This window comes from Labeo rohita, chromosome 12 (genome assembly GCF_022985175.1).
Source record: "Labeo rohita strain BAU-BD-2019 chromosome 12, IGBB_LRoh.1.0, whole genome shotgun sequence".
Taxonomy (NCBI): domain Eukaryota; kingdom Metazoa; phylum Chordata; class Actinopteri; order Cypriniformes; family Cyprinidae; genus Labeo; species Labeo rohita.
Window position 1 is genome coordinate 1,493,130 of NC_066880.1, and position 26,516 is coordinate 1,519,645.

General features: G+C 31.0%; 1 protein-coding gene across 1 annotated transcript in view; it reads left to right on the forward strand.

Annotated features, from left to right (window-relative positions):
- Positions 1 to 822: 822 nt before the first annotated feature.
- dlg5b.1 (discs, large homolog 5b (Drosophila), tandem duplicate 1) overlaps positions 823 to 26,516 on the forward strand; it is a 41,049-nt gene continuing 15,355 nt past the window's right edge. The window contains 14 exon segments of the mRNA XM_051124821.1: positions 823 to 1,477; positions 9,960 to 10,028; positions 12,179 to 12,332; positions 14,439 to 14,582; positions 16,536 to 16,719; positions 19,505 to 19,764; positions 19,846 to 20,158; positions 21,698 to 21,928; positions 22,030 to 22,214; positions 23,550 to 23,675; positions 23,761 to 23,893; positions 23,968 to 24,095; positions 24,172 to 24,347; positions 24,435 to 24,538. Coding sequence (XP_050980778.1) covers positions 1,183 to 1,477; positions 9,960 to 10,028; positions 12,179 to 12,332; positions 14,439 to 14,582; positions 16,536 to 16,719; positions 19,505 to 19,764; positions 19,846 to 20,158; positions 21,698 to 21,928; positions 22,030 to 22,214; positions 23,550 to 23,675; positions 23,761 to 23,893; positions 23,968 to 24,095; positions 24,172 to 24,347; positions 24,435 to 24,538 — 2,502 coding nt within the window. The 5' untranslated portion in view covers positions 823 to 1,182.

Sequence of the window (26,516 nt, forward strand, 5' to 3'; positions counted from 1 at the left end):
AAGTGCAAATACTTCCTTAAAATCTGTTCATGTTTTACTAGCAGCACTGTTGAATATGAGCTGACCGCATGCGTTTTATTGTCTGTGTTTGTGATGGAGGATGTGCAGCACATACAGGAGGCCTTCAGGTTACACATTACACAGAGTTAACGATGCAAAATCAAACATTATCAGAGTCAGAATTATAATATATTCTGTGCTTTATGGACTTCACTATTTAACTTGAGCAACAGGAAACAAAATATGTTTTTAAGCATTACAAGTGAGCAGTAGTAGCTTGTTTTATTTTAAACTTGATTTTTACTATATTCAACAACAGTAACATAGGTTCAAATTTACATATACAACTTATGCATATGCATTATATTTGCCTTCAGTAGCTGCATCAGTGATCATAAAGTAAAACTGTAACAGTACAAACATAAAAATGTTACAATAGTTTTAGATGAAATACTTCCCATTGTATTGTTTTACTTTTTTAATATTAGCCATTTAATATGAAGTCCTACTAAAATAACATTTTATTCAGACAATGTATCTTTTCTGTTACAAAAATAGACAATTACAGGAAAAGCGTGTAAACAAAACAGAAAAAACGAAACTGTGACTTTGTACTCATCTGTAAATAGGTAATCCCACTAGTGAACGCCTAGGTGTGTTTGATCGGAAGCCCCGCCTCTTTCGTGTTCCCCTCCCATTTAACTGGTTTGAGTGGCACGTAGCAGCCCCGCCCCTATTTCGTTCCCCTCTCGTTGAACCGGTTTGATTGGCAGGCGGGAGCCCCGCCCCGTCCTCCGTTCCCCTCCCGCTGCTGGGCTTTGATTGGCAGATGATAGCAGCTGCGGAGTTGTGGAGTCATGGCGGAGCTCCGCCGCGCCTCTGATCACTGGAGTTACGGCGATAATTTGTGATAAACTGTCAAACTTTATAACAAATCTAAAATGATCGAAAGCGAGTTAAAGTTGCGAGCGGTGTCACACCAGCGTCAACCGATCTGAAACAGAGAGCTGGCAAAGATGTGAGACTCTCCGGAGCCGAAGAAGAAGAAGAAGAAAAAAACCGTTGGAGTCTCCTAAAGTCGCAAATATGGCTTCTTGTTTCTTTCAATTGGACACAAAAAACTCTTTAACAGGAGCTTCGTTGTTTTCCGCGCTTTGTGTGGTTGTGTAGCGGCCGGCTGTGATGGATCCCAAGCACAAAGAGTTGTTAGAGCAGTGCCAGCCGAAGTTGTCGGAGTCCCTCACAGATGTGGATCGGGTTCTGGAGCTGCTGGCCCAGTCGGGCAGCCTGAGCCCGGCCGAGCGCGCCGAGCTCGACACGAACTGCTCCAGCGGCGCCGAGAAGGTCCATCTGCTCCTCAAGACGCTGGTGGAGAAGAAGGACAGGGATCACTTCCAGGAGTTCTGCTGGGCTCTGGAGAAAACTCAACCGGTGCTGCTCAACGCTCTGCTGCCTGTGGAAAACCACCACAACACGGGTAAAACTTCCACTCAGCTTCGGCTAGTCGAGAGGGAAAACTTTCAGAACGTTCCAGAAAAGTTTACTAGTCAAACCACGTTAGTTTAGTGTAGTTTAGTTGGCTGTCGTCCCAGCAGTGGAGAGCAGGGTCGTTTAACCTGGTTTCTGACAGGAACAACAATACACTGTAAACAATACATGAACCAACAATATTGATGAGCTGTTTTTCTATATTAACCTTCATGTGTGCATATAACAATATATGCCACGCATGTATCTATCATCTATCTATCCAACACTCATATATGAATATGATATATGCCTCACATGTAATTTGAATATTTAATAACTTGTTTCTATCTATCTATCTGTCTATCTATCTGTCTATCAATCATTTTATCCATATGTCCAGTGCTGGTATATGCATATAACATATGCCACGTGTAATTTGAATATTTAATAACTTTTTTTTATCTATCTATCTATCTATCTGTCTATCCATCCATGTATCTGTCTATCCATCTATCCATCTATCTATCCATCTATCCATCTATCCAACACTCATATATGAATATAATATAGGCCTCACATGTAATTTGAATATTTAATAACCTTTTTCATCTATCTGTCTACCTATCTATCTGTCTATCAATCCTTTTTTCCATATATCCAACGCTGGTATATGAATATAATATATGCCACATGTAATTTGAATATTTAATAACTTTTTTTTATCTATCTATCTATCTATCCATGTATCTATCCATTCTATCCATCCATCTAACACTCATATATGAATATGATATATGCCACGACATAATTTGAATATTTAATAACTTATTTTTTTATCTATCTATCTATCTATCTATCTATCTATCTATCTATCTATCTATCCATGTATCTGTCTATTCATCTATCTATCCATCTATCCATCCATCCAACACTCATATATGAATATAATATATGCCTCACATGTAATTTGAATATTTAATAACTTGTTTCTGTCTGTCTAGCTATCTGTCTATCTGTCTATCAATCCTTTTATCCATATATCCAACGCTCGTATATGAATATAATACATGCCACATGTAATTTGAATATTTAATAACCTTTTTCATCTATCTATCTATCTATCTATCCATCTATCCATCTATCCATCTATCTATCCATCTAACACTCATATATGAATATAATATATGCCTCACATGTAATTTGAATATTTAATAACTTGTTTCTGTCTATCTAGCGATCTGTCTATCAGTCCTTTTATCCATCTGTCCAACGCTCGTATATGAATATGATATATGCCACATTATAATTTGAATATTTAATAACTTTTTTATCTATCTATCTATCCATCTATTCGTCTATCTATCCATCTATCCAGCACTCATATATGAATATAATATATGCCTGTATTTTAATATATACATCTAATTTGAGTATTTAATAACTTTTTTGTATCTATCTACCCGTCTATCTGTCTTTCTATCTGATGCTCATTTCTGAATATAATATATGCCTCACATGTAATTTGAATATTTAATAACTCTATCTATCTATCTATCTATCTGACGCTCATATATGCATACAATAATATAATTTGTGTAATTTGAATATTAAATATTCAGTATTCAATAATCTATCTTTCTGTCTATTTTTCTGTCTGTTGCTCTGTCTAAATGAGTCTGTAAGTGTGTTTTTATGTTTGAGGTGCCTTAATTTATATTCAAATATTTAAAATAGTTTCTAAACATATATAAAATCATAACAATTGCATGGATAATTAACTAAAATAGTTTTAGATGGAGTTTAGCGTGTCAAATTGAGGTGTAGCCATGTAATATTTCAGATTATTGAGTGAAGGTGTTGTATATTATATTTAGGTGAGAATGTCAGAAGGATTCATTCTTTGAATAGAGCGGTTTGGCGTGTGCTTTGTGGTCTGCGACGCACTGGATGTGGTCAGACAGATGCTGAGATGTTCACCTCATGTGTTTCCTTCTAGAAAACACAGAGCCGCCGGTGCGTAAAGCTTTATAAAGCCGTGACTGACCTGTTGTGTAAATCTGCCGTGCGAAACATCGTACAGTAAATGTGTTACAGATGTTTCTAAGATTCCCGCGGCCAGAAAAACTCATCAGACGTGCAGGGATTTAGCCGTAAGCCAAAAATAGCTGCCGACTATAAAATAATGCAGCTTAAAGCTGGATCAAATAACATTACCTAGAAAGCCATTAAAGCCATGTTACGGGAATCTGATTGGATGACATAGAAACACATGCGAGTAATATTGCACCGGTGGAGCCGCTCCAGACAGACTGAAAGAAAGAGTCATTTAGAGTCTGTCTGATAAATGGAGCGTTGCCGATCAATTAGACAAGTTAGAGATCTATGATGGTCGTCAATATAAACCTCAGTGGGGGTCTGTTTAGCTTAATTTATCAGAGGCTCTGATCATTTCCACTTTCGCTGATGGGTCCTGTTGCTTTTGGCTATGTCAATCAATTTAAAAAAAAAATGAGTGATTGTAGGCCAGTTGACCGCTTTAATTAAATAAAAGCTCTATAGAGTGCATCTACCTTGCTTCAGAAGTCAAAATCCAAAATGTAAATGAGTTTGTTTCTTCATCAGATTTGTAGAAATATAGCTTTGCATCACTTGCTCATCGTGGATAGTCTGCAGTAAATGGGTGCTGTCAGAATGAGAGTCCAAACAGCTGTTAAAAACATCACAATAATCCACACCACTCCAGTCCATCAGTTAAAGTGCTCCTATTATGCCATTTTAAAGATTGCTAATATTGTTTTATGAGTCTCCTATGTATGCAAGGTCAAAAAACACTTTTCTCCAAAAATAGATGTAATTTTACCTAATTTCTAAATGATTCGTAAACGATTCGCGCGTAGCAGTTCGAAGAATCAGTCTCTCTAAACCCCTCCTTTTCGTGTGCCCTCACTGCTGTGATTGGTCAGATGGTGCGTGTTGGAAAACGAAATGCCAATTGCCACAACTGAATGAAAGCACTGGAGACTGGTCAATACATAGAAAAGATGGCATTGATCTTACCATACCAATTTGAGCCGGAGTCTGGCGATGAAACGGTTGAAGTGGCTGATCAACAAATTAGCACGGACTACTGTGGAAAGTGCTCCCAATTTGCTTATGTAAGCGAACCGGGCACACCTCTATGTTGTAAACTTCAACATTGTATAATGCATTAAGTGGCTTTCACACCGAACGCGGAAAGCTCCGCAGTGGCCGCTGGGTTCAGTGCAGCCCTTCAGAGCGCAGCGGCAAAAGTTCAACTAATTTGAAGTTTGAGTGCGGCTTGCAAGCCAGTTCTTGCGCTGTTCTTGCGTGGCGCAAGCGATTGAAATGAATGGGTTTCGTAGCACAGCGCTTTCCGCATTCGGTGTGAAAGCTGCTTCGTACGCCATCCTTTATCATTACTCCAACTAATGAGACAGACAGACGGTCAAGCTGCATCAATCACAAATTTTTAGACTACAGTAGGTCCACAGCTGAACAACAGAACTACAGAAGCATGAGTTAGCCGGTTAGCAAGACGTGTGCAGGTACATAGTTGTACATACACAACTTTGTGTTTTGAACAATTGCTAGAAAATCTTTGTAGATTCATCTTTTGGAAGTGAATATAAAACAAATTTACTTGAATTTATTTAAAATTAGGATACAGCATCTTCTCGACATGACGTAAACCGTATGGAAATTTTACTGTGTTTGTGGGCGGGCAAGTTGTTTGTGACGTAGAGCGTGGGCGAGCATTATGCAGGTTTTGTTTTTTGTTTTTTTTAGTAGACAATAACTTTATGTATCGTGCACTGTCGACTTCACAACTTTGCAGATAGTTTATGTTCGCATACAGCTACATGACACACTACATGAAAGATCATATTTGAAAAGGCATAATAGGAGCACTTTAACATCTTGAGAAGACAAAAGCTGAAACTAATCCATAATCCATAATCCACAAGTCCATAATCCATAATAACGCTTCCTCTAGTGGAAAAAGTCCATCTCCTGTTGTCTCTAACATCAAAATCCAGCCACATATTTGTTTATAGCTGCTTGATCTGTGCAGATTTCTCTCCTGATTCAGACCGGAAGCATTATATGGATTATGGACTTTAAAACGTCTTAACAATGGATTTATTTCTGCTTTTGTCTTCTCAAGATGTGTGGATTGTTTGTGGATTATTGTGATGTTTTTATCAGCTGATTGGACTCTCATTCTGACGGCACCCATTCACTGCAGAGGATCCGTTGGTGAGCAAGTCTTTTTTCATGAAGAAACAAACCACTTTCTTCATTCTTCAGCGTTTGTAATGCTGTTGTGCTTCTGAACTCCAGTCATATCAGTGAATTAGTCTCGGGCTGATGAAGATGACCTGTAATGAAGCCCCATGTGGAAGCCGAGTTTAGAGTTGGTCTGGAGAGATGAGCTGTCATGGCTCCGTCCAGTTGCTGATATAGAGGGGTCAGTTTCTCAGGGCTGTGAGTAATGAAGGACATAGAGAGTCTACCCAGCATGCCGTCTGGCGCACACACAGAGAGGGCTCAACAGATTGAGGGTCTTTCTCTGTCAGGTCCAAGTTTCCGTTGTCCGGCTCACAGCTGTGTGAGTGGGAGAGAATGAAATAGAAGTCCAGTTTATGGTCCGTACTTGCCAAGCTTCATGCACTCTGTTTAAATGCCAGACGGGACACACACACACACACACACACACACACACACACACACACAACCTCCTCTCCTTACACACCCAGAATGATGGTTTTCTATTATAGTCAGAATATTTACACTCTTTATTGACTTGTTCTCTGAATTGTTTGGAGTGTGAAACATTGCAGCTGAAGAGTATTTTATTGTAAAAGGTCATAAGATGACTGAACAGTATTCAGTTTATCAAGGCTGATGGCTTAAAGGAGTAATTTTAGCTTCATAAAAGTAGTTCAAATGACAGATGACGCTGTATAGTTTACAAACACAGTCCTTATTGAGATTCACAATATACAAAATAGTCAACAAAATATTCTGGGGTGTAAATGCTGACTAATACCCTTTTTTAATTTCATGCAAAGTGTTTCTTTATTGTTTGTTTGATTACTAATCCATGTTATTACTAAAGCAATTAATTAATTTAATTAATTAATATTAACTTTAACACTCTCTATTCTAATTCTATTCTTTAAAAAAAAAAGCTTAGCCCTTTAAGAGACTATTTGTTTTCTAACTGCTTGTCTTCTTTAAAAAAAAAAACTAACACTAGCTTCTCTTTTCTTTTTGTATTTTATTTGTTTTCTTTTTATTTATTATGTAATTAACAAAAAAGGCCTCCAACACTAGCTTGTTCTATTCTTTTTCTATTCTATCCGTTTTCTTTTTATTTATTATATAATTAACAAAAAAAAACCTTGCTACACATACTGCGTTAGGCTAACTGAGACTTGTCATAGCACTTGCATATCATTTTTCTTGTTGATTTTGATTACTTCCACTTTATTTGCTTAGTAGTATTATTAGCAGTATAATTTATTATTTTATTTTAATTTTATTATAATTTTTATTAATATTTTAAATTGCAATTTTAAAAAAAATATTTTATTTGATACATTTTATATTTATTAATAAATTCTAAATTATTTTATATTGTATTTTTTATTATATTTATATATGTTTAGATTTTAACTAGTTTTGTTTTTTTGGAATTTTATGTGCTTTTGTCATTTTTATTATTTTTGTTTTTTTGTTTAAAAAAAATAGAAGTTTTAAATTATTTTAACAACATTTCTAATTTGTATTTAATATTTATATTTTATTTTATTTCAGCTGTATTTCACTCAACATTGTTTTTTGTAGTTTTAGATGTAGTTAACAACAACAGCTGGTTAACTCATTTAATTTATTTAATATATTTTATTTTTAAATAATCAAATAAAATTGTTTCAAAGGCTTTTTTAGTACTGAAATTGGAACTGAGACCCATACAATTTTTGGTACCAGCTGCTGAAATTTTTGTATCCTAACAACACTATCTAGGTTGAATCGATTCACATTCAGACTCCTCGTTTGAGAATCAGACTCGGATGAGTCAGTTTAGCATCAGACTTTAATAAGTCAATATTTTGTGCACGTTCAGCATCACTTCACAGTCTGCTTGTTTTCCCGTCTGTTGACCCAGTTCCTCTCAGCCTCTGTGAGGATCTGTCTCTATAGTAACACTGAGCCTGTCACACCTCACAAACATGACGATCATAATTAACTTCAGGTGTTAATTAAGTCTGATGCATTAATTATTTCCTTGCATATTTTAACAGCATTCAGCGTGGGTGTGTTAGGGGTGAAACCAAGTAAATCCAAATCATGTATAACCATGTTACTTTCAGTGTGTATTTCTCTTTCCATCACCATACCTTACATATAATTGCTAGTACCATGGTGCAGTGGTGGCATGGTATGATTTGAGCATAGTGTAACCATTGCATTGAAAGGTTATTAGTAAATATTCAGTGGTATTTCCAGCGTGTGCGTGAACGAGAGTTGATTAGAGCTAATTCTGTCACCGTCTCATGGGTGGCAGCAGGTGGACGGCGCATCAGACTGGATCAGGACGTGTCTGATAGTGCTGGGTAAACAAAACCCACCCCGGCGTACAAACATCATAGTACTGACAGTCAAAACTGTGATCTTTTATGACGTTCTTTCATCTGTAGAACAAAAAATATGTTTTAAAAATCTTTTGTCCATTAATTAATGGACAAAGTTAATGGAGTCCAAAACAACCCTGAACCCTGAACCCCAATAGCTTAAATTTTTTACGGAATAAATAAATTAATTAAAAAAAAAAAAAAAAAAAAAAAAAAAAAAAAAAAAAAAAAAAAAAAAAATATATATATATATATATATATATATATATATATATATTTATTATTATTATTTTTTTAATTAATTTAAATATTATTACAATTTAAAATGGCTTAAAATAAATCCACAGCTATCTTTTCATTACTTTTTAATATTCATACAAAGACTAATGAGAATTAAATAATGAGTTAATTAGAATTAGAATTTAGAATTAAAAATCATAATGTATTATTTTATCATTTTAATTGGCATTTTAATTTAATTTAAATTTATGTACTAAAACTAAAATATGATACTGATTTAAAAAAAAAAAACACACAACTTACTAAATTACTTTATCTAGTAAAAACACAAATTACTAAACATTTATCTAAAATTAAATTGTGAATTAAAAATATGTAAATGAAAACTAATTCAAAATATTAATTTCAATATTAATTTAGAACATCAAATTATAATATTGAAATAACTTTTTAGTTTTAGGGAATAATGAGAATTAAATGAGTAATAAAACAATTATTAAACTAATTATAATAATAAATAATAATAAATGTATATTTTTATATATATATATATATATATATATATAATTTTTTTAAATATAATATTATTATTATTATTATTATTTTTAATATAATATTATTATTATTATTATTATTATTATTAATACTAAATATGCACTAACATTCAAAAAAGTTTGGATCAGTACGATTTTAAAAATGTCTGCATTTAAAAGGCTGCATTTAATAGCAAAAATACAGTAAAATTTGTAAAATATTGTTAACATTTAAAATCACTGTTTCTATGTGAATATCTGTTCAAATGTAATTTATTTCTGCGATCAAAATGAATTTTCAGCATCATTACTCCAGTCTTCAGTGTCACATGATCCATCAGAAACCATTCTAATAGGCTGATTTGCTGCTCAACAAACATGTTTGACTATATTCAGTGTTGAGACACTTGTGCCGCTTCATAACTTATGCAAAAGTCATGATATTCTGGCATCCAAATGTTCAGCTATGTTAAATTATAAAAATATTTCAGAATTTTTACTCTATTTTAGATCAAACAAATGCAGACTTGGTAAGCAGAAAAGACTTATTAATAAAAATATTAATTTTTTCAAACTTTTGACAAGAACTGTTTTTCAAACTAATTTCAATACTACATAAATGAAGCATATTGACTGCTCTGGAGTGGAAAGAAAGACGAGCAAATAAACAGACCCGTCCTGAAAGAGAAACTGAGTCTCCATTCAAGCCCAATTACCAGCTCGAGTTACTCAAATACAGCTGGAGGCCTCTGTGTATCTTTGACTGCGCTGTTGATTTCAGAGGGAAGTAGAGATGTCCGACCGTTCTCACAGGTGTGTCTCGTGTAGTAAGTTCCCTGCCCAGGGAGTCGGCCATTTACAGGCCGATTCATTGTTAACGTTGTTCCAGCGCACTGAAACTTGATTCACGTGTCTCCGTGTTTAGAGGATCAGGCATTTATTCATGTTTACAATACACTGATGCACACAGATTGAGACGCAGCCAGACTGACCAGATGATCTCAGATTTCATTTACTCTCAGATGCTGGAGTAAATGTTGATATTTGTTTGTTTCAGGTTCCACGTGCAGCGTTCTGTCTGCGATGCCGTCGGACTCGGAAAGCAGCAGTTCTCTCAGCAGCGTCGGTGAGTCTGGTCAGCGTGTTTTTTTTTTTTTTGTTAGGCAAGGGTAATTTGATCATTTTATTGTTTGTTTTTCTTGCCATTACGTTCATGAGAAATGACTTTTTATGGGAGGGAAGTGCATTTAATTGTCATAGAAATAATGTCACATTGCAGAAGTCTTAATTCTCTTAAAATAGGCTTCATTTTCTTTAAGAAAATATATTATACAAATTTATTTATTTTAATTCCTTACAGTATTTTACTTCTAAAAAGCCCACAAATAAACAATAAACCACAAAAATACTGTTTTTAACATTGGTAATAATAAGATTTAATTTAATATATTATTATACATATTTATTTAATTCCAAACAATATTTTACTATTAATAAAAAGTCCACAAATTATCAATAATCCACAAGAATACGGTTTGTAATATTGATAATAATATTTAATTTAATGTATTATTGTACATATTTATTTATTTCCAAACAGTATTTTACTCCTAAAAACATCCACAAACAATCAATAATCCACAAAAATACTGTTTTTAACATTGATAATAAGATTTAATTTAATATATTATACAAATTTATTTAATTCTAAACAGTATTTTACTCCTAAAAAAATTCCACAAATAATCAATTATCCACAAAAATACTGTTTTTAACATTGATGATGATAATAATAATTAATTGAATATGTTATTATACATGTTTATTCAATTCCAAACAGTATTTTACTCCTAAAAAAGTCCACAAATAATCAATAATCCACAACAATACTGTTTGTAACATTGATAATAAGATTTAATTTAATGTGTTAATATACGTATTTAATTCCGAACAGTATCGCACTCCTAAAAAAGTCCACAAATAATCAATAATCCACAAACATACTGTTTGTTTTTATCGTTGATAATAATAATATTCAATTTAATATATTATTATGCATATTTATTTAATTCTAAACAGTATTTTACGTACCTAACTTACCTTTTTCTTTTTCTACCCTGTTTTTATTAGACTTGGATGCTGGCATAGCTTCAAAATAAAGAAATAAACAAATGCTAAATTATGTTACTTTAATATTTATATGTATTGTATTTTATTATATCATACTACTACTACTATTACTTCTACTACTAATAATAATAATAACACATATTGCATTAATAATAATAATAATAATAGCAATAATATTATTATATTTATTATATTTTATATAAAAAATATAAATTTTATATTTATATTATTTTCTAAATCAGGATTATATATTTATTTTTCGAAAGTTTGAGGTCAATATAATTTTAATTTTAAAAAAATATATAGTTTTATTCAGCATGGACACATTAAATTGTTCAAAAAAATACGGTAAAGACATTTTTTAATGTTACACAATATTTCTATTTCAAATAAATGCTGTTTCTATTGATCTGTAAATCCTTAAAAATGAAATGTATCACGGTTTCCACAAAAAGATCAGGCAACACAACTGTTTTCAACATTGATGATAATCAGACATGTTTGTTGAGCAGCAAATCACATATTAGAAAGATTTCTGAAGGATCATGTGACATTGAAGACTGGAGTAATGATGCTGAAAATTCAGCTTTGAGCACATGAATAAATTACATTTTAAAATATATTCACAAAGAATATTTCACAATTTTACTGTATTTTTAACAAAATAAATGCAGCATTATTGAGCTTAAAAGACTTCTTTCACATCTCAGTAGTAGTTTATGATGTACAGTGCCTGACATATTCTTGACATCCTACTGGTGCGAAAAAGAAATCTGGGACTCACTGGGAAGAACACAGAGTGAACTCAGACACCAGCTGAGAGACGCTTCTGTCCATTAGACGTCTAAATCGAGACAGACGGCTCTGTTGTTTTGTGCAGTGAGGGATATGGGACGGGTCGTCAGTGGCCCAGATAAAATCATTGTTTATTCATAACATCTGTATGAACAGCAGAGCTGAATCTCAAACTGAAAGCAAAAGTTTGTGAACCTGACATGTCTGGCCTAGCGTCTTCAGATCTGCATTTGAAAGCTCTGTGCAGCTACAACTGCCTGCCATTTCCCTCTTCAGTAGTGAAGTACATACATAGTGTACAATGCTATTATTTGTCATTTATTCACTGATACACACGTCTGTCTGTCCCAGCATCCTCGCCTCCTCCTGCTCACCTGGACAAGCATGTGATGAGTGAGAAACTGGAGACGGTGATCTTCCAGCTCAGACAGGTGACCCGCGAACGAGACGACCTGCGTAAACGACTGGCCCTCTCCTCGCCCGGCACCACCTTTGATGACTGCAGGTACAGTAACAATGTAACCGTAGCTATGTTTTTTTAGTATCTTTAAAATGCTATTACAGTTTTTATGAATATTTTGATTTTTTTATTTTTATATTTTAATTTTAGTTTAATTTTTATTAGTATTTTTCATTTATTTATTTTTTTTTATGTCTATTTATTATTATTTATTTTTTTCATTAAATTATTTTAGTACATGAAGTTACACTAATCAAAAATGAGACGTTTTGCCTTGTTTTTGATATTTTTAGTTTTAGTTCATTTTTACATTTTATTTTAAGTAACATTTTTAAATTGTTTTTTAGTTTTAGTCAACTGTAGTATTTTAGTTTTAGTTAATAACCCTGTTCACAACAATTGCTAAAACTAAAACTAAAAATAAATGAATATATAAATATCTAACGGAAAATTTTAAACTTAAAATAAATGAGAAATGTTGCTTTTGTTGTTAACTAAAACTATTACAAAATGTTTCCATTAATTGAAATAAAACTAAAATAAATTAAAATAAAACATAAATATTAGATGAAAAACTTCAACTTAGTTTAGGATGAAGTACTAAAATTACTAAAACTAAAACAAAATAAAAATAAATTAAAATATAAATATTAGGTGGAAAAACTTTAATCAAAATTGCTAAAACTAAAACTGAAATAGAAATATATTAAAATATAAATGTTTGATGGAAATTTTTAACTTAAAATTAGAAATGTTGTTTTTGCTGTTAACTAAAACTATTTCAAAATGTTTCCATTAATTGAAATAAAACCTAAATAAATTAAAATATAAATATTAAATAAAAAACTTAAAGTACTAAAATTACTAAAGCTAAAACTGAAATAAAAATAAATTAAAATATAAATATTAGATGGAAAAACTTTAATCAAAATTGCTAAAACTAAAACTGAAATAGAAATATATTAAAATATAAATGTTTGATGGAAATTTTTAACTTAAAATTAGAAATGTTGTTTTTGCTGTTAACTAAAACTATTTCAAAATGTTTCCATTAATTGAAATAAAACCTAAATAAATTAAAATATAAATATTAAATAAAAAACTTAAAGTACTAAAATTACTAAAGCTAAAACTGTAATAAAAATAATTTAAAATATAAATATTAGATGGAAAAACAAATGGATAATACTAAAACTGAAATAAAAGTAAATTAAAATATAAATAAATAATGGAAAATTTTAGCTTAAACAAAAAATTAGAAATGTTGCTTTTGCTGCAAACTAAAACTATTACAAAATGTTTTCATTAATTGAAATAAAACTGAAATAAATTAAATTAAAATAAAATATTCATATTAGATTAAAAACTTCTTACAACAACTTAGTTTAGGTTGTAGTACTAAAATGACTAAAACTAAAATGAAATAAATTAAACTATAAAAATATTTTTATAGTTTCATAAAAATTGCTAAAATTAGAACTGAAAAAAAATTAAAATATAAATATTTAATGGAAAATTTGAACTTAAAAAAAATTAATGTTTTTGCAACTAACTGTCATAAAAGGATAATGTACTAAAATTACTAAAATTGAAATAAAAATAAATAAAAGCACATGACAGTTACTAAAACTAAAAGTAAAATGAAAACTAAATATGAAAATAATAGCTAGTAAAAACATTAAGCAGTAAAGTATAAAAATTATACTTAAATACCACTGGACTGTAACTATAGCTGTAGTAACTGTAGTAACTCATACTGTTATTGGGATAAATGTAGAGGAGAAAAGAGGGTGTTTGTTACTGACCTGGAGATTTCAGATCTTTCTTAAGGCCAGTTTCAATCTTACAAACACTATAACCCTGCTAGACAGTCCGTCTTTTCTTATCTTATCTGTGAGCGTGAGATTGGACAGAGTGCTTTATGTGTATAAATAAAGTATGTTTACTTTCATTACTATTTCATAAGGCTTTTTACTTTTTGTTTTTGTGTCTCTTCACCTGAATGTTGATAGACCCTGAAAACAAAAAACACACATTTTTTTTGTGTGTGTGTTTGATCTTCTTGAACGCGCCTGTATATGACAAATGATAAATAATAACCAAGTGGCTTTGCACAGTGTGAGACGTTTGCATATATTTGCGTTTCTGTAGACCGAGTGTGAAGCCAAGTCACGATTACGAACGTCTGAAGCTCCAGTGCATGAAGGCCATGTCAGACCTGCAGTCTCTCCAGAACCAGCACACCAAAACCCTGAAGAGATGTGAGGAGGCCGTGAGAGACGCCGATTACTACCAGTGAGCGCTCTAACCGTATATATATGATTATCAAAGGCATTTTGTGCCATTTATGTGGGCAGCTTGTTCTAACAATATATAAACTCATAATACGTTTAGTAGAATTTAAATTTCAACTCAACTTACTTCAAATCACCAACACCAGAAGCTGTGTGTGCTGCTGTAGAGGTGGGTAACGGGAGTGTTTGTATATGAGAGGATCGGCCGACAGCATTATGTGCTCATTAGCGTGATGTGGAAGACTCTGATTGGCTGCCGTGAGTCAGGGTAACATCTGGTGGTGAAGCAAACACACAGCACAGATTAGAGATCTCCATCTTTATCTGAGATGACACAATGCTTTAGTTTAATTCACTTTTCGTAGTGTATTGTCAAGTGACTGATGTATTGAATTGAATCGCCTGCTGTGAGCGTTCACAAATGACAAAATGTGGAAATGTGCTCATCCAAGATGTAGATGAGTTTGTTTCTTTATCAGATTTGGAGAAATGTGTCGTTGCATCACTTGCTCACCAATGGATGTGAATGGGTGCCGTCAGAATGAGAGTCCAAACAGCTGATCACAATAATCCACAAGTAATCCACACCACTCCAGTGTTCAGTTACACTTTCTTCAATAACACTTTCTCCAGTGAAAAATAGTGTGGTCTGAATCAGGAGAGAAATCTGCACAGATCAAGCATCGTTTACAAGCCGAAACAGTCTGAACAAATACCGTTCAAAAGTTTTTGAACGGTAAATTTTTTAATGTTTTTAATGTCTCTTCTGCTCACTAAGCCTGCGTCTATTTGATCCAAATACAGCAAAAACAGTAAAATTGTAAAATATTTTTATTATCTGAAATAGCAGTTTTCTATTTGAATATATTTTTAAAATGTAATTTATATCTGTGAACAAAGCTGAATTTTCAGCATCATTACTCCAGTCTTCAGTGTCACATGATCCTTCAGAAATTATTCTAATATGCTGATTTGCTGCTTAAGAAACATTATTATTATTATCATATTATTATCAATATTTAAAACAGTTAAGTACATTTTTTCAGGATTCTTTGATGAATAGAAAGATCCAAAGATACGCATTTATCTGAAATAAAAAGCTTTTGTAACATTATACGCTATACTATTTAAAAGCTTGGAGTATATATGTATATATATATATATATATAATATAATATAATATTATTATTATTATTATTATTATTATTTTTTTTTTGGAAGGAAATTATAGTTTTATAATTATGTCTTAAATTGATCAAAAATGATGCTAAAGATTTTTATAATGTCACAGAAGATTTCTGTTGGAGATAAATGCTTTATTCATCAAAGAAACCTGAAAAAATTATACTCCGCTGTTTTCAACATCATAAAAATAATAATAATAAATGTTTTTTGAGCAGCAAATCAGCATCATGATTTCTGAAGGATCATGTGAGACTGAAGACTGGAGTAATGATGCTGAAAATTCAGCTGCGCATCACAGAAATAAATTATATCTTAACAGATATTTAAATAGAAAACAGTTGTTTTAAATAGTAAAAATATTTCTAAATTTTACTGTTTTTGATGTACTTGAAAAAAACATTACAAATCTTACTGTTCAAAAACTGGATGGATTTTGATGTAAGAGACAACAGGATATGGAGGAAGTGTTATTATAAATTATGGATTTTTAAATGGCATTTTAAAAATGCCTTGATGAATTTGTTTCAGCTTTTGTCTTTTGTCTTCATGTTAACTAATGGACTGGAGTGGTGTGGATTATTGTGATGTTTTTGTAAACTCTTTGAACTCTCATTCTGACGGCACCCATTCACCGCAGAGCATCCAAGTTCATTTTCAGCCAATTTTCATCTTTTTCATTGTCATCGTTTTATCTGGCACATTTAACTGAGCTGAATTTGTTGTGCTGTTCACTGATGCGCTCACGCATGCGACTCTCTCTGTCTCTCAGCACTCTTCACGGCCGTGTGGTTGGTGAACAGACTCAGCTGCGGGACGAGATGGAGGCCATGAAGCAGAACTACTCGCAGCTCCTGCAGCAACACTCACAACTGCAGCAGACCTGCGACGAGCTGCGCCGAATCCATGACAGCGACCAGCGCGAGGTGGCAGACATGCGCCTGCAGCAGCAACAGGTAGAAATCGCACATGAAATACAGAATATGTGAAACGTAGCTCGTGGTGGATAGGTGGCGCTATCGAGCCATTTCGCCACACTCGCTTCTAAAACCTAAAACAGATGGAGTTTTCGCCTAATAAATTTAAATTAAAGCTAATCGAAAGCATGAATAAATACTAGGTTGCAGCCGGGGTACAGCCCATGATGGCAGTAAACGTAATAGCAAACGCACTGTTCAGCCTAGTACTGTCACTGCACGTTTATTTCTCTGTCTGTGTCTGTCAGCGAGTCTCTCAGTTGTCAGTAAGTTCAGGTCAAGAAACGACTGGTTTGTATTTCTGTCTGTTCGAAGAAGGAAAAGCTCTTTATCTATTAATGATGCTGAGATACATGGCAGATGAGAAGATGGTGGGTGAGGTGAGGTGAGGTTTTTGTGCTTATGAATCGCACAAGAGACTTCAGCGGTGGAAAGAGGGAATCACAAAACAATCCAAGACGGACTCGAACTCATGTAAACACCAGTGCACAGAAATGTCAGGCTTTATAGGGCTTCTTTAGCTAAATTACTCTGTCACACAAATTTTTTTATGCAAGTTATGCAACCCAATGTTATTTATATTCCATTTTTATTGTTGTTAACTAAAACCTTAAAAACATTTTTGTTAATTGACATTAATGTGGAGTAAATTAACTACAACTGAACAAAAAGTAGAACTAAAAGAGAAAAGCCTAAATAGTAGTGTTTGGGGAAATAAATAAATAAATAAACTCAAAAGCTCATTACAAATTTTCTAACAAAAAATTGGAACTGAAAATCTAAATGATAATTCAAAATATGAATGAAAATATTTATAAAATTACTTTCATACACAAAAACATTTGAAAGCAAGTTATGCAACCCAAATTTCTTTATATTCTATGGTTATTATAGTTCACTAAAACCCTAAAAAACATTTTTGTTAATTGACATTAAGTTGAAATAAATAAACTACAACTAAACTAAAAGTAAAACTAAAAAAGAAAAACCTAAATAGTAATATTTGGGGGGAAGAAATAAATCAAAAAGGTCAAAAGCTCATAACAAATTTATGAAAAATTTGGAACTGAAAATCTAAATAATAATTTAAAGTATTAATGAAACAACATTTGAAAGCAAGTTTTGCAACCCAAAGTCCATGTTATATTCCATGTTATTATAGTTCACTAAAACATTAAAAACATATTTGTAAATTGACATTAAATTGAAATAAATAAACTACAACTAAACTAAAAGTAAAACTAAAAAAGAAAAACCTAAGTAGTAATATTTGGGAGAAAAAAAATCAATCAAAAAGTCAAAAAGATCAGACGCTAATAACAAATTTACATAAGATTGAAACTGAAAATCTAAATGCTATTTCAGAATATAAATAAAAAATTCTTATAAAAATAATACAAAACTAAAACTATTAAAAAATATTTGCTGATTGACAAAGCTAAAACAAATCAGATAAATGAAAAACTTTAACGAATTAAAAATGGAACTGGAGAGTTTGAGTTTACTGATAAGTTTAAGTTGAATCACTAAAATTACATAAAATATGGAAATAAATAAATAAACGTGAACTAACTACTAAAACCAAAACCAAAATATATGTACAAATAAAACCTAAATGGTAAAATTTGAAGATTAAAAAAAAACTGATAAAAATGACTGAAGTTTTTAAAAAAGAATTAATGACTAAATAACTTATTTAAAACTAATTCAATATTTAAATATTATTCTAAATAACTAATACAAATAAATATATAAAAGTGATATAATATATAAATGCAATGCAATAGATATATACAAACTCAATTAATAAGCTTTCCATTGAAGTATCATTTGTTATGATAGGACAATATTTGGCAAAGATAGAACTATTTGAAAATCTGGAATCTGAGGGTGCAAAAAAAAAAAAATCTAAATACTGAGAAAATCGTGTTTAAAGTTCCAAATGAATTCTTAGCAATGCATATTACTAATCAAAAAGTTTTTATATACATTTACAGTAAAAATATCTAAATGGAGCATGATTGCTACAAATAAACTCATGCTACTTATGACTGGTTTTGTGGTACAGGGTCACATATGAAAAAAAAAAAAAAAAAAAAAGAAACCTAAATACATACAAAGAACATACATGCATACATAAATAAATATAAATTTATACGTAAATAAATACATAAAATAGTTATAAATAAAAGGTAATATCAAAATATTAATAAAAACAACAGTAAACGGTAAAACTGGTGGGTGTTCATAATTAAGATATTACATTAAAATAATATTGTAAGACACCAATTTGCAATATCAGGCAGCAAAACAAACTGTTTTGTAGAGATAAGATTAGTTGGATGCGTATGAGACCGAAAGCCACACCCATAAATTGTACAAATGGCCACGCCCACTCTTACGGGAAGAAATGGGTGGATATTCTTGATCTTTCATTAAAATGTCATTTTAAATGTAATCTTCAAAGCCTTTGAAAATAATACTACCAGTGGAATTATTTGTATTTTTACAATCCAATCAAATTATGATGCATACATTATATCCTTCGGAATAATCTATTTATATTATAGAAGTTAATGCTGTACATGTTTCATTTGATGATTGTTTGGGCTCATCTGACCTTTGTGTGAGCAGTCATGTGACCCAGTGGCGCCATCAGCTGGTGTGATGCTTTTCTCCCTCTGGCAAAATTTAGTAAACTCACTGATACAGTTGCGGATTCAGTTTCTCCTGAGTTAAAGATGTTTTTTTTCTCTCACCGTAGGTCATGAGGGAGAACGGCTCCTCCGACCTGCTGAATAAACTTTACGACACGGCCTTAAACAAGTTGGAGGGGATGAAGAAAGAGTACGACGCCCTGAGGAAACGATACAACGAGAAAACGGCGAGTCACAACGCCGATCTGAGCCGCCTGGAGCAGATGGAGGAAGAAAACCGGCGTTTGCAGAAACAGCAGGACGTCCTGCTGAAGCAGAGAGACTCGGCGCTGCATTTCCAGCAGCAGTACAGCGGCTCCATCAGGAGGTACTCAAGGCATAATGATGACATAACACTTCACAGATCAGTCGTTTATATCTGTTAGGATGACATATTGGTCCCTTTCAGGTTCGAGAGTCTCCAGCAGGAGCTGAATAAGATGTCCGCTCAGAACGAGGAGCTGCAGAGAGAAACCGACCGGCTGCAGATGGAAAACACGCGATATAAGACGCTGCAGCTGAAGGCGGTGAAAGACGCAGAGAAGCTGAAAGACGAGAGAGACTCGGTGTTAAATGAATATAGGTTGATCATGAGCGAGAGAGATCAGGTCATCAAAGAGGTGGATAAACTCCAGACCGGACTGGAGGCCGCCGAAGCCAAACTCAAGAACACGTCTAGCGAGAGGAGGGTCGCCAGCGAGGAGATCGAGGCTCTCAGACAGGTCAAACACACGCAAATACAGAAGACAACATTAGGAGTTAATATGAAACTTGTTTGTGAACGGTTTCACTAACTGGTGTGATTGATTGTAGGGCAGAGGATTAATCAAACATGCTCTTTTTAAACATTTTTGAAGTACGATTCAGTTTAGCTAAAATGTTTATTCAGAAGATTTATTTAAAAGATTTACAGACGCATTTGAACATTTCAGTCATCTACCAAAAGTGTTTAGAAATCTTTTTTTTTTTTTTTAATAATTTAAAAAAGTTAATGCTAACTAAATAACATTTAATATTTAAATATTTAATTAGTTTTAATCTAAACTAAGTAATATTGTAAATATAAAAAATAATTTGTATATTTTTAAATATATAAATAAAGAGCTCTTTTAGTTGCTGTTGTATATATAGTTATTTAATAGTTATTTATATATATATATATATATATATATATATATATATATATATATATATATATATATATATATATATATACATATATATATATATATATATATATACATATATATACATATATATACATATATATATATATATATATATATATATACATATATATATATATATATATATATATATATATATATATATATATATATATATATATATATACATACATACATACATACATACATTTGTATTCATTACATAAATGTTTATTTAAATACTGCTTATAATCTGTTGTAAGTAAATAATTAAAAATATTAACTTACAAAATTAATATCTGAATATTAATATTGTTAGTTAAATAGATTAATTAAATATTTAAATATTAATTGAAAATGCTAAGTATATAAATTAAATAATATTGTAAATATAAAAATTAATTTGTTTAAATATTTAAATAAAGAGTGCTTTTAATCATTGTGTATATAGTTATTTAATATTTATATATAATTTTATTAATTACATACATGTTTATTTAAATACTGCATTTAATCTTTTGTAATTAAGTAAAATTCAATTCTGAATATTAATCTTTTTAGTTAAATAAATTAAATATTTAAATATTAATCTAAATTAGTAAATATATAAATCTAAAAATTTAGCATTGTACGCAGACATTAAATAAATATACTATTCTAATTATATAATAAGTGTAAATATAAAAATAAATGTCTTTTTCTTTAGTTGATATTTATTTATACAATATTAATTCAATTAACTAAATAAATATTTATTTAGATTATACTATTTATCTTTTTTGTATTTTCTTTTAAGTAATAAAAACAACTTACTAATTTAGTGCATCTCAATATTAATCTAGATAACTAAATTAATAAATATAATATATGATATGTGATATATGCATTGGTTTATTACATTATTTAATCTTAGTCATGTAGTGTTTTTGCTCAGGCAGTAATCACTGTTGCTATTGCTTATATTTAGGGTTATGAATTTGAGGTGAGCCTTCAACCCTAAATAACCTCCAAAAAACTGCTAGCCTTCCTAGCATTGGCTCTTTGTCATGCAGATTAATTATTCCTGTTTTGACGATTGTTGTGTTGTTTGTGCAGGAGCTGAACTCGGCTCTGCTGGACCGGGACCGGGCGATCCGGGAGAAGACGGAGCTGCTGGAGAAGTATTGTCACGAGGTGCAGGATAAGGCCGAAACGCAGAAGGAGCTGAGCCAGGCCTGTAAGGACATCGAGATGGTGCGAGAGGAGCGAGACGTGGCCCGTAAAGAGCGAACGGAGGCCATTATCCAGAGAGACCAGCTCCTGAGAGAGTACTACCAGGCCAGACAGGTTCACTGACTCAGACTGACCTAAATCTGACATTTTAGGTCATATGCAAAATTGCATATGTTCATTAAGGGTGTTATTTAATCACGTTTGTCTCGCTGTAGAAGCAGGACAGTGCGACGCTGGACATGGAGCGTGTGAGTAAGGAGCTGGAGGTTTTGAGGAAGCAGTGCGAGGCCGTTTCAGAGGAGCTCCAGGAAGCTGTGCAGGAGGCAGAAGTGGCCAAATGCCGCAGAGACTGGGCCTTCCAGGAGAGAGACAAGATCGTAGCAGAGAGAGAGAGCATACGGTGAATAAATACAATGCCAATGTCCTATTATACCTTGCTTCTGATACATAGGTCAAAGACGAAAAAAACAAAGTTTAATACAACTTTTTTTTTTATGCATTAGAATGTGTCCTGACTAGTATTTTTTCAGAGCAAAAAATAATGACTATCATACATTTTTACACAGATTAACAGAAGACTCCCATTAAATACACCTAAGAAAACAATAGTTTATATACTATTTTATATATATATATATATAAACCCCACGAAAATCAATTTTAATAATTTTTAAATCCAAGTGGCGCATTAATAAAAGATGTAAACATAATTTTAAAATATACTCAGTTAATATATGTATATATTTTTTAGCTTATATAATAAAAAAAAATATATATATATTTTATTTTATTTTTTTTTAATTATATGAATTCATTAATTCAGATGTTGAATTTATTATTTAAGAAATACTATATATACAGTATAAATATCAAATGTGTAAGCTAATTCCTGTAAAGATGTTGAGTATATTTGCAAACAGTGTGTATATGTGTATATATAAAGATTTTTAGGGTATATATATATATATATATATATATATATTATATATTTATATATTTTTATCCCCAAAAATCTTTTTTTTAATCGTTTTTAAAGTCAAGATGTGCAATAATAAAAGATGTAAACATTGTTTTAAAATCTTCTCAAAGTTAATATATTGATATATATTTTTGTATTTTAAAATATATATATTTATTTTTTTTAAATATGGTTTTTATTTTTTTTAATTATATGAATTTATTAATTCAGAGATTTAATTAATTTGTAAAATAATGTATATATAGTGTATATATAAAAACCCTGAAAATCCATTTGAATAATTTTTAAAATCGAGATGCGTATTGCTAAAAGATGTAAACATCATTTCAAAATATTCTCAAAGTTTATATATATATAAACACATAATATTTATTTATTTATTTTATACAAAATTTATTTATAATAAATTTAAAATAAATTTATTTATTTTTTACAAAAATATTTTAATAAGATTTTTTTTTTTAATTACATGAATTTATTAATTCAGATATTTAATTATTTATAAATAAATATATATACTGCATTAAGGGTTAGGGTTAGTGTTTCGCCTTGTAAATCTTACTTTGTGAAGATAAACTATGTTGTGGATTTGCATATTTTGTGAATGTGAATGATCTTACATATTAAATTATCTATGTAAATGTAAATGCATTAATTTTGAGACTATTTCAGCTCCATAAAACAGTGCTGTTTATAAAGTCTTACAGAACAATATTGAGAATTTTCTATTGACTGTGTTAATGTGTTATGTATCAGGACGTTGTGCGATAACCTGCGCCGCGAGAGGGACCGAGCCGTGAGCGATCTCGCCGACGCTCTGAGAAACCTGGACGACCTGCGCAAACAGAAGAACGACGCAGTGCGAGAACTAAAGGAGCTCAAGTGAGTCTCAAAACACACACAGTCACATCAAGTTGAGGAAAATTATGATACAAGTTGGGTGAATATTCTTAAAATGTGTGTTTAGGGAATGTATGGAGGAGCAGCTGGAAAAGGAGGCGCGTTTCCGCCAGCTGATGGCCCACAATTCCCACGACTCGGCTATCGATACGGACTCTCTAGAGTGGGAGACGGAGACGGTGGAGTTTGAAAGGAGTACGGTATGTAATCGAGTCGTCAAAACTGACGAACCTTTAAATGAGTTTCACCTCACCGTCTCTGATCTGACGTACAGGACAACATGGATTTGAGCTCTTTGGGTTTTGATATCGCCGAGGGAGTGAGCGACCCGTATCTACCCGGGGATTATGGGATATTCGTGAGCAAGGTGGACAAAGGAAGTATTGCAGAGGGCAGGTTAAGGTAGGCGGATTCAGCATTAAGTGTCTCCTGTGAAACAATCACGTGCGATTTCTAACAGCGTTTATTGTTATGACAGAGTGAATGATTGGTTGTTGAAGATAAACGACGTGGATCTGGCCAATAAGGACAGGAAGCAGGTCATAAAGGCGGTGTTCAGCGGGGGCGGAGTCATCAACATGGTGGTGCGCAGGAGGAAGTCTCTGGGAGGACGGATGGTGACTTCTGTTCATCTGACACTGGCGGGACATAAAGGTCAGATTGTGGGTCGTCTTTGTATGTCAGGACGTCCAGCAGATCAGCTCCCTTCATCTTTGCAGTTTCTTTCTGTCTGTGTTTCAGATTGTGGTGTTGGGCTGGAGAGCGGCGTGTTTGTGTCTTCTGTTTCTTCAGGAAGTCCTGCGGCCAGAGATGGTTCAGTGTGTCCTGGCGATCGGGTTCTCAATGTGAGTCGACTTGTGTGGTTTGTATTTCATCATCGCTAGTTCTCCAGGAATCCAGATAGTGATGTGTGGCTACAGCTTGAGTAAAACTAGTTAAGTTTTTTTTTTTTTTTTTTTTTTTTTTTGTTTTTTTAAATGAATACTTTAACCTTACATATTTTTCGACCCATGATCTATGTGAATTGCATAAATCTGAGGAAAACATATTTAAAAACATTTTTCAGCCATCTTCCCAAATTTGTAGTGGGAATTATCTGTAAATCTGTTTATAAGTAAAGATTTAATGTCTCCCAGCAGTTTTTTTCTGGTTTCTATGGTTTAACATTTAAAAGTAAAGAAATTAAGACAGCCATAAATAGTCGTATTGTAATTTTAATAGTTGATTTGATTTGATTAATTGGTATGATTTTTAAATGATAAATAACAATAATATTTTTAATAAATAATGATTATATAATATATTATTTTATTAGTAAATGCTTGTTTATTTTGTAATACAATTTTGCTAAGAGTAATATTTTTTTATTTGTATAATTATTATTATTAATATTAATATTAATATTATTGCTTTCCCTCAATAGTAGTAATAATAATAATAATAATTATAATAATTGTTGTTGTTGTTGTTGTTGTTGTTATTAATATTATTAAATACTTTTTATTTTACATTATAACAGCATTGCAATAGTAATATGCTTTTTATTGATTTGTCTAATTTTTAGCAAATTAAAATATTTTGTACAAATAATAATAATAATAATAATAATTTTTATTTTTATTTTTAATATTAATGTTATTGCTTTCCCTCATAATAATAGTAATAATAATAATTGTATAATAATAATAATAGTAATAATAATAAGTATTATTATTATTAATATTTTTATTACTTACATTATTTTACTATACAACAGCATTGCAATAGAAATATGCTTTGATTATTCATTGATTTGATTAATTTATATTATTTAAATAATAAATAATGTTATTTTTAATATTATATTTATATAATATAGTTATTATATTTTTACATTGTTATTTAAAAATACATTTGTTGTATTATATTATATTATATTATATTATATTATATTATATTATATTATATTATATTATTTTATATTAGTAAACATTTATTTTATAGAGCAACAGTATTATTAAGGGTAATATTAATAATAAATATGATTGATTTGTTTAATTTTATCATTTAAATAACAAAATATTTTGTGAAATTAGTAACATTAATAATAATAATAATAATAATAATTATTATTATTGCTTTCCCTAATAATAATAATAATAATAATAATAATAATAATAATAATAGTAAATACTTTATTTTACAATACAACAGCATTGCAATAGTAATGTTTTTTATTTATTTAATTTATTAATTTAAATAATAATGTTAATTGTAATAAATAATTATATTATAATTTATTTAAATGTTTTATCATTAAATAAATATATTATATTATGTTATATATTAAATTATATTAGTAAATTATTTTTTATTTTTTAGTACAACAGTATTACTCATTATTATTATTATTATTATTATTATTATTAATAATAATAATAATAAATAAATATTAATGATTTGTTTAATTTTATTTTAATTTATATATTTTTTTGTCATTTTGATCACATGCCTGCTTTGTTTACCATTTCTTTTTATGCACAGAAATAAAGTACAAAGCCTTCTGCCTTTTATTCATTTCATATACTTTTTTCCTTCAAAGCGTAATTTGTAATGTTCATGTCAGAGCTGAATGTTTGATTCACAGCTTTAAATAAAGTTTCTACATGCCTATGGAGAACAGGAATAAGAAAAATGCATATAGATCCAAAGCTGCTAAAAAATGGGCTACACTCCTAAATTCGGATTCTCTGATTGGTCGATAGAGCAGAGGTTGATTTGCATGTATATTAGCTGATTAAAGTAAATACAGGCAATACAGAATGTGATTTCTGAGGTAAATGA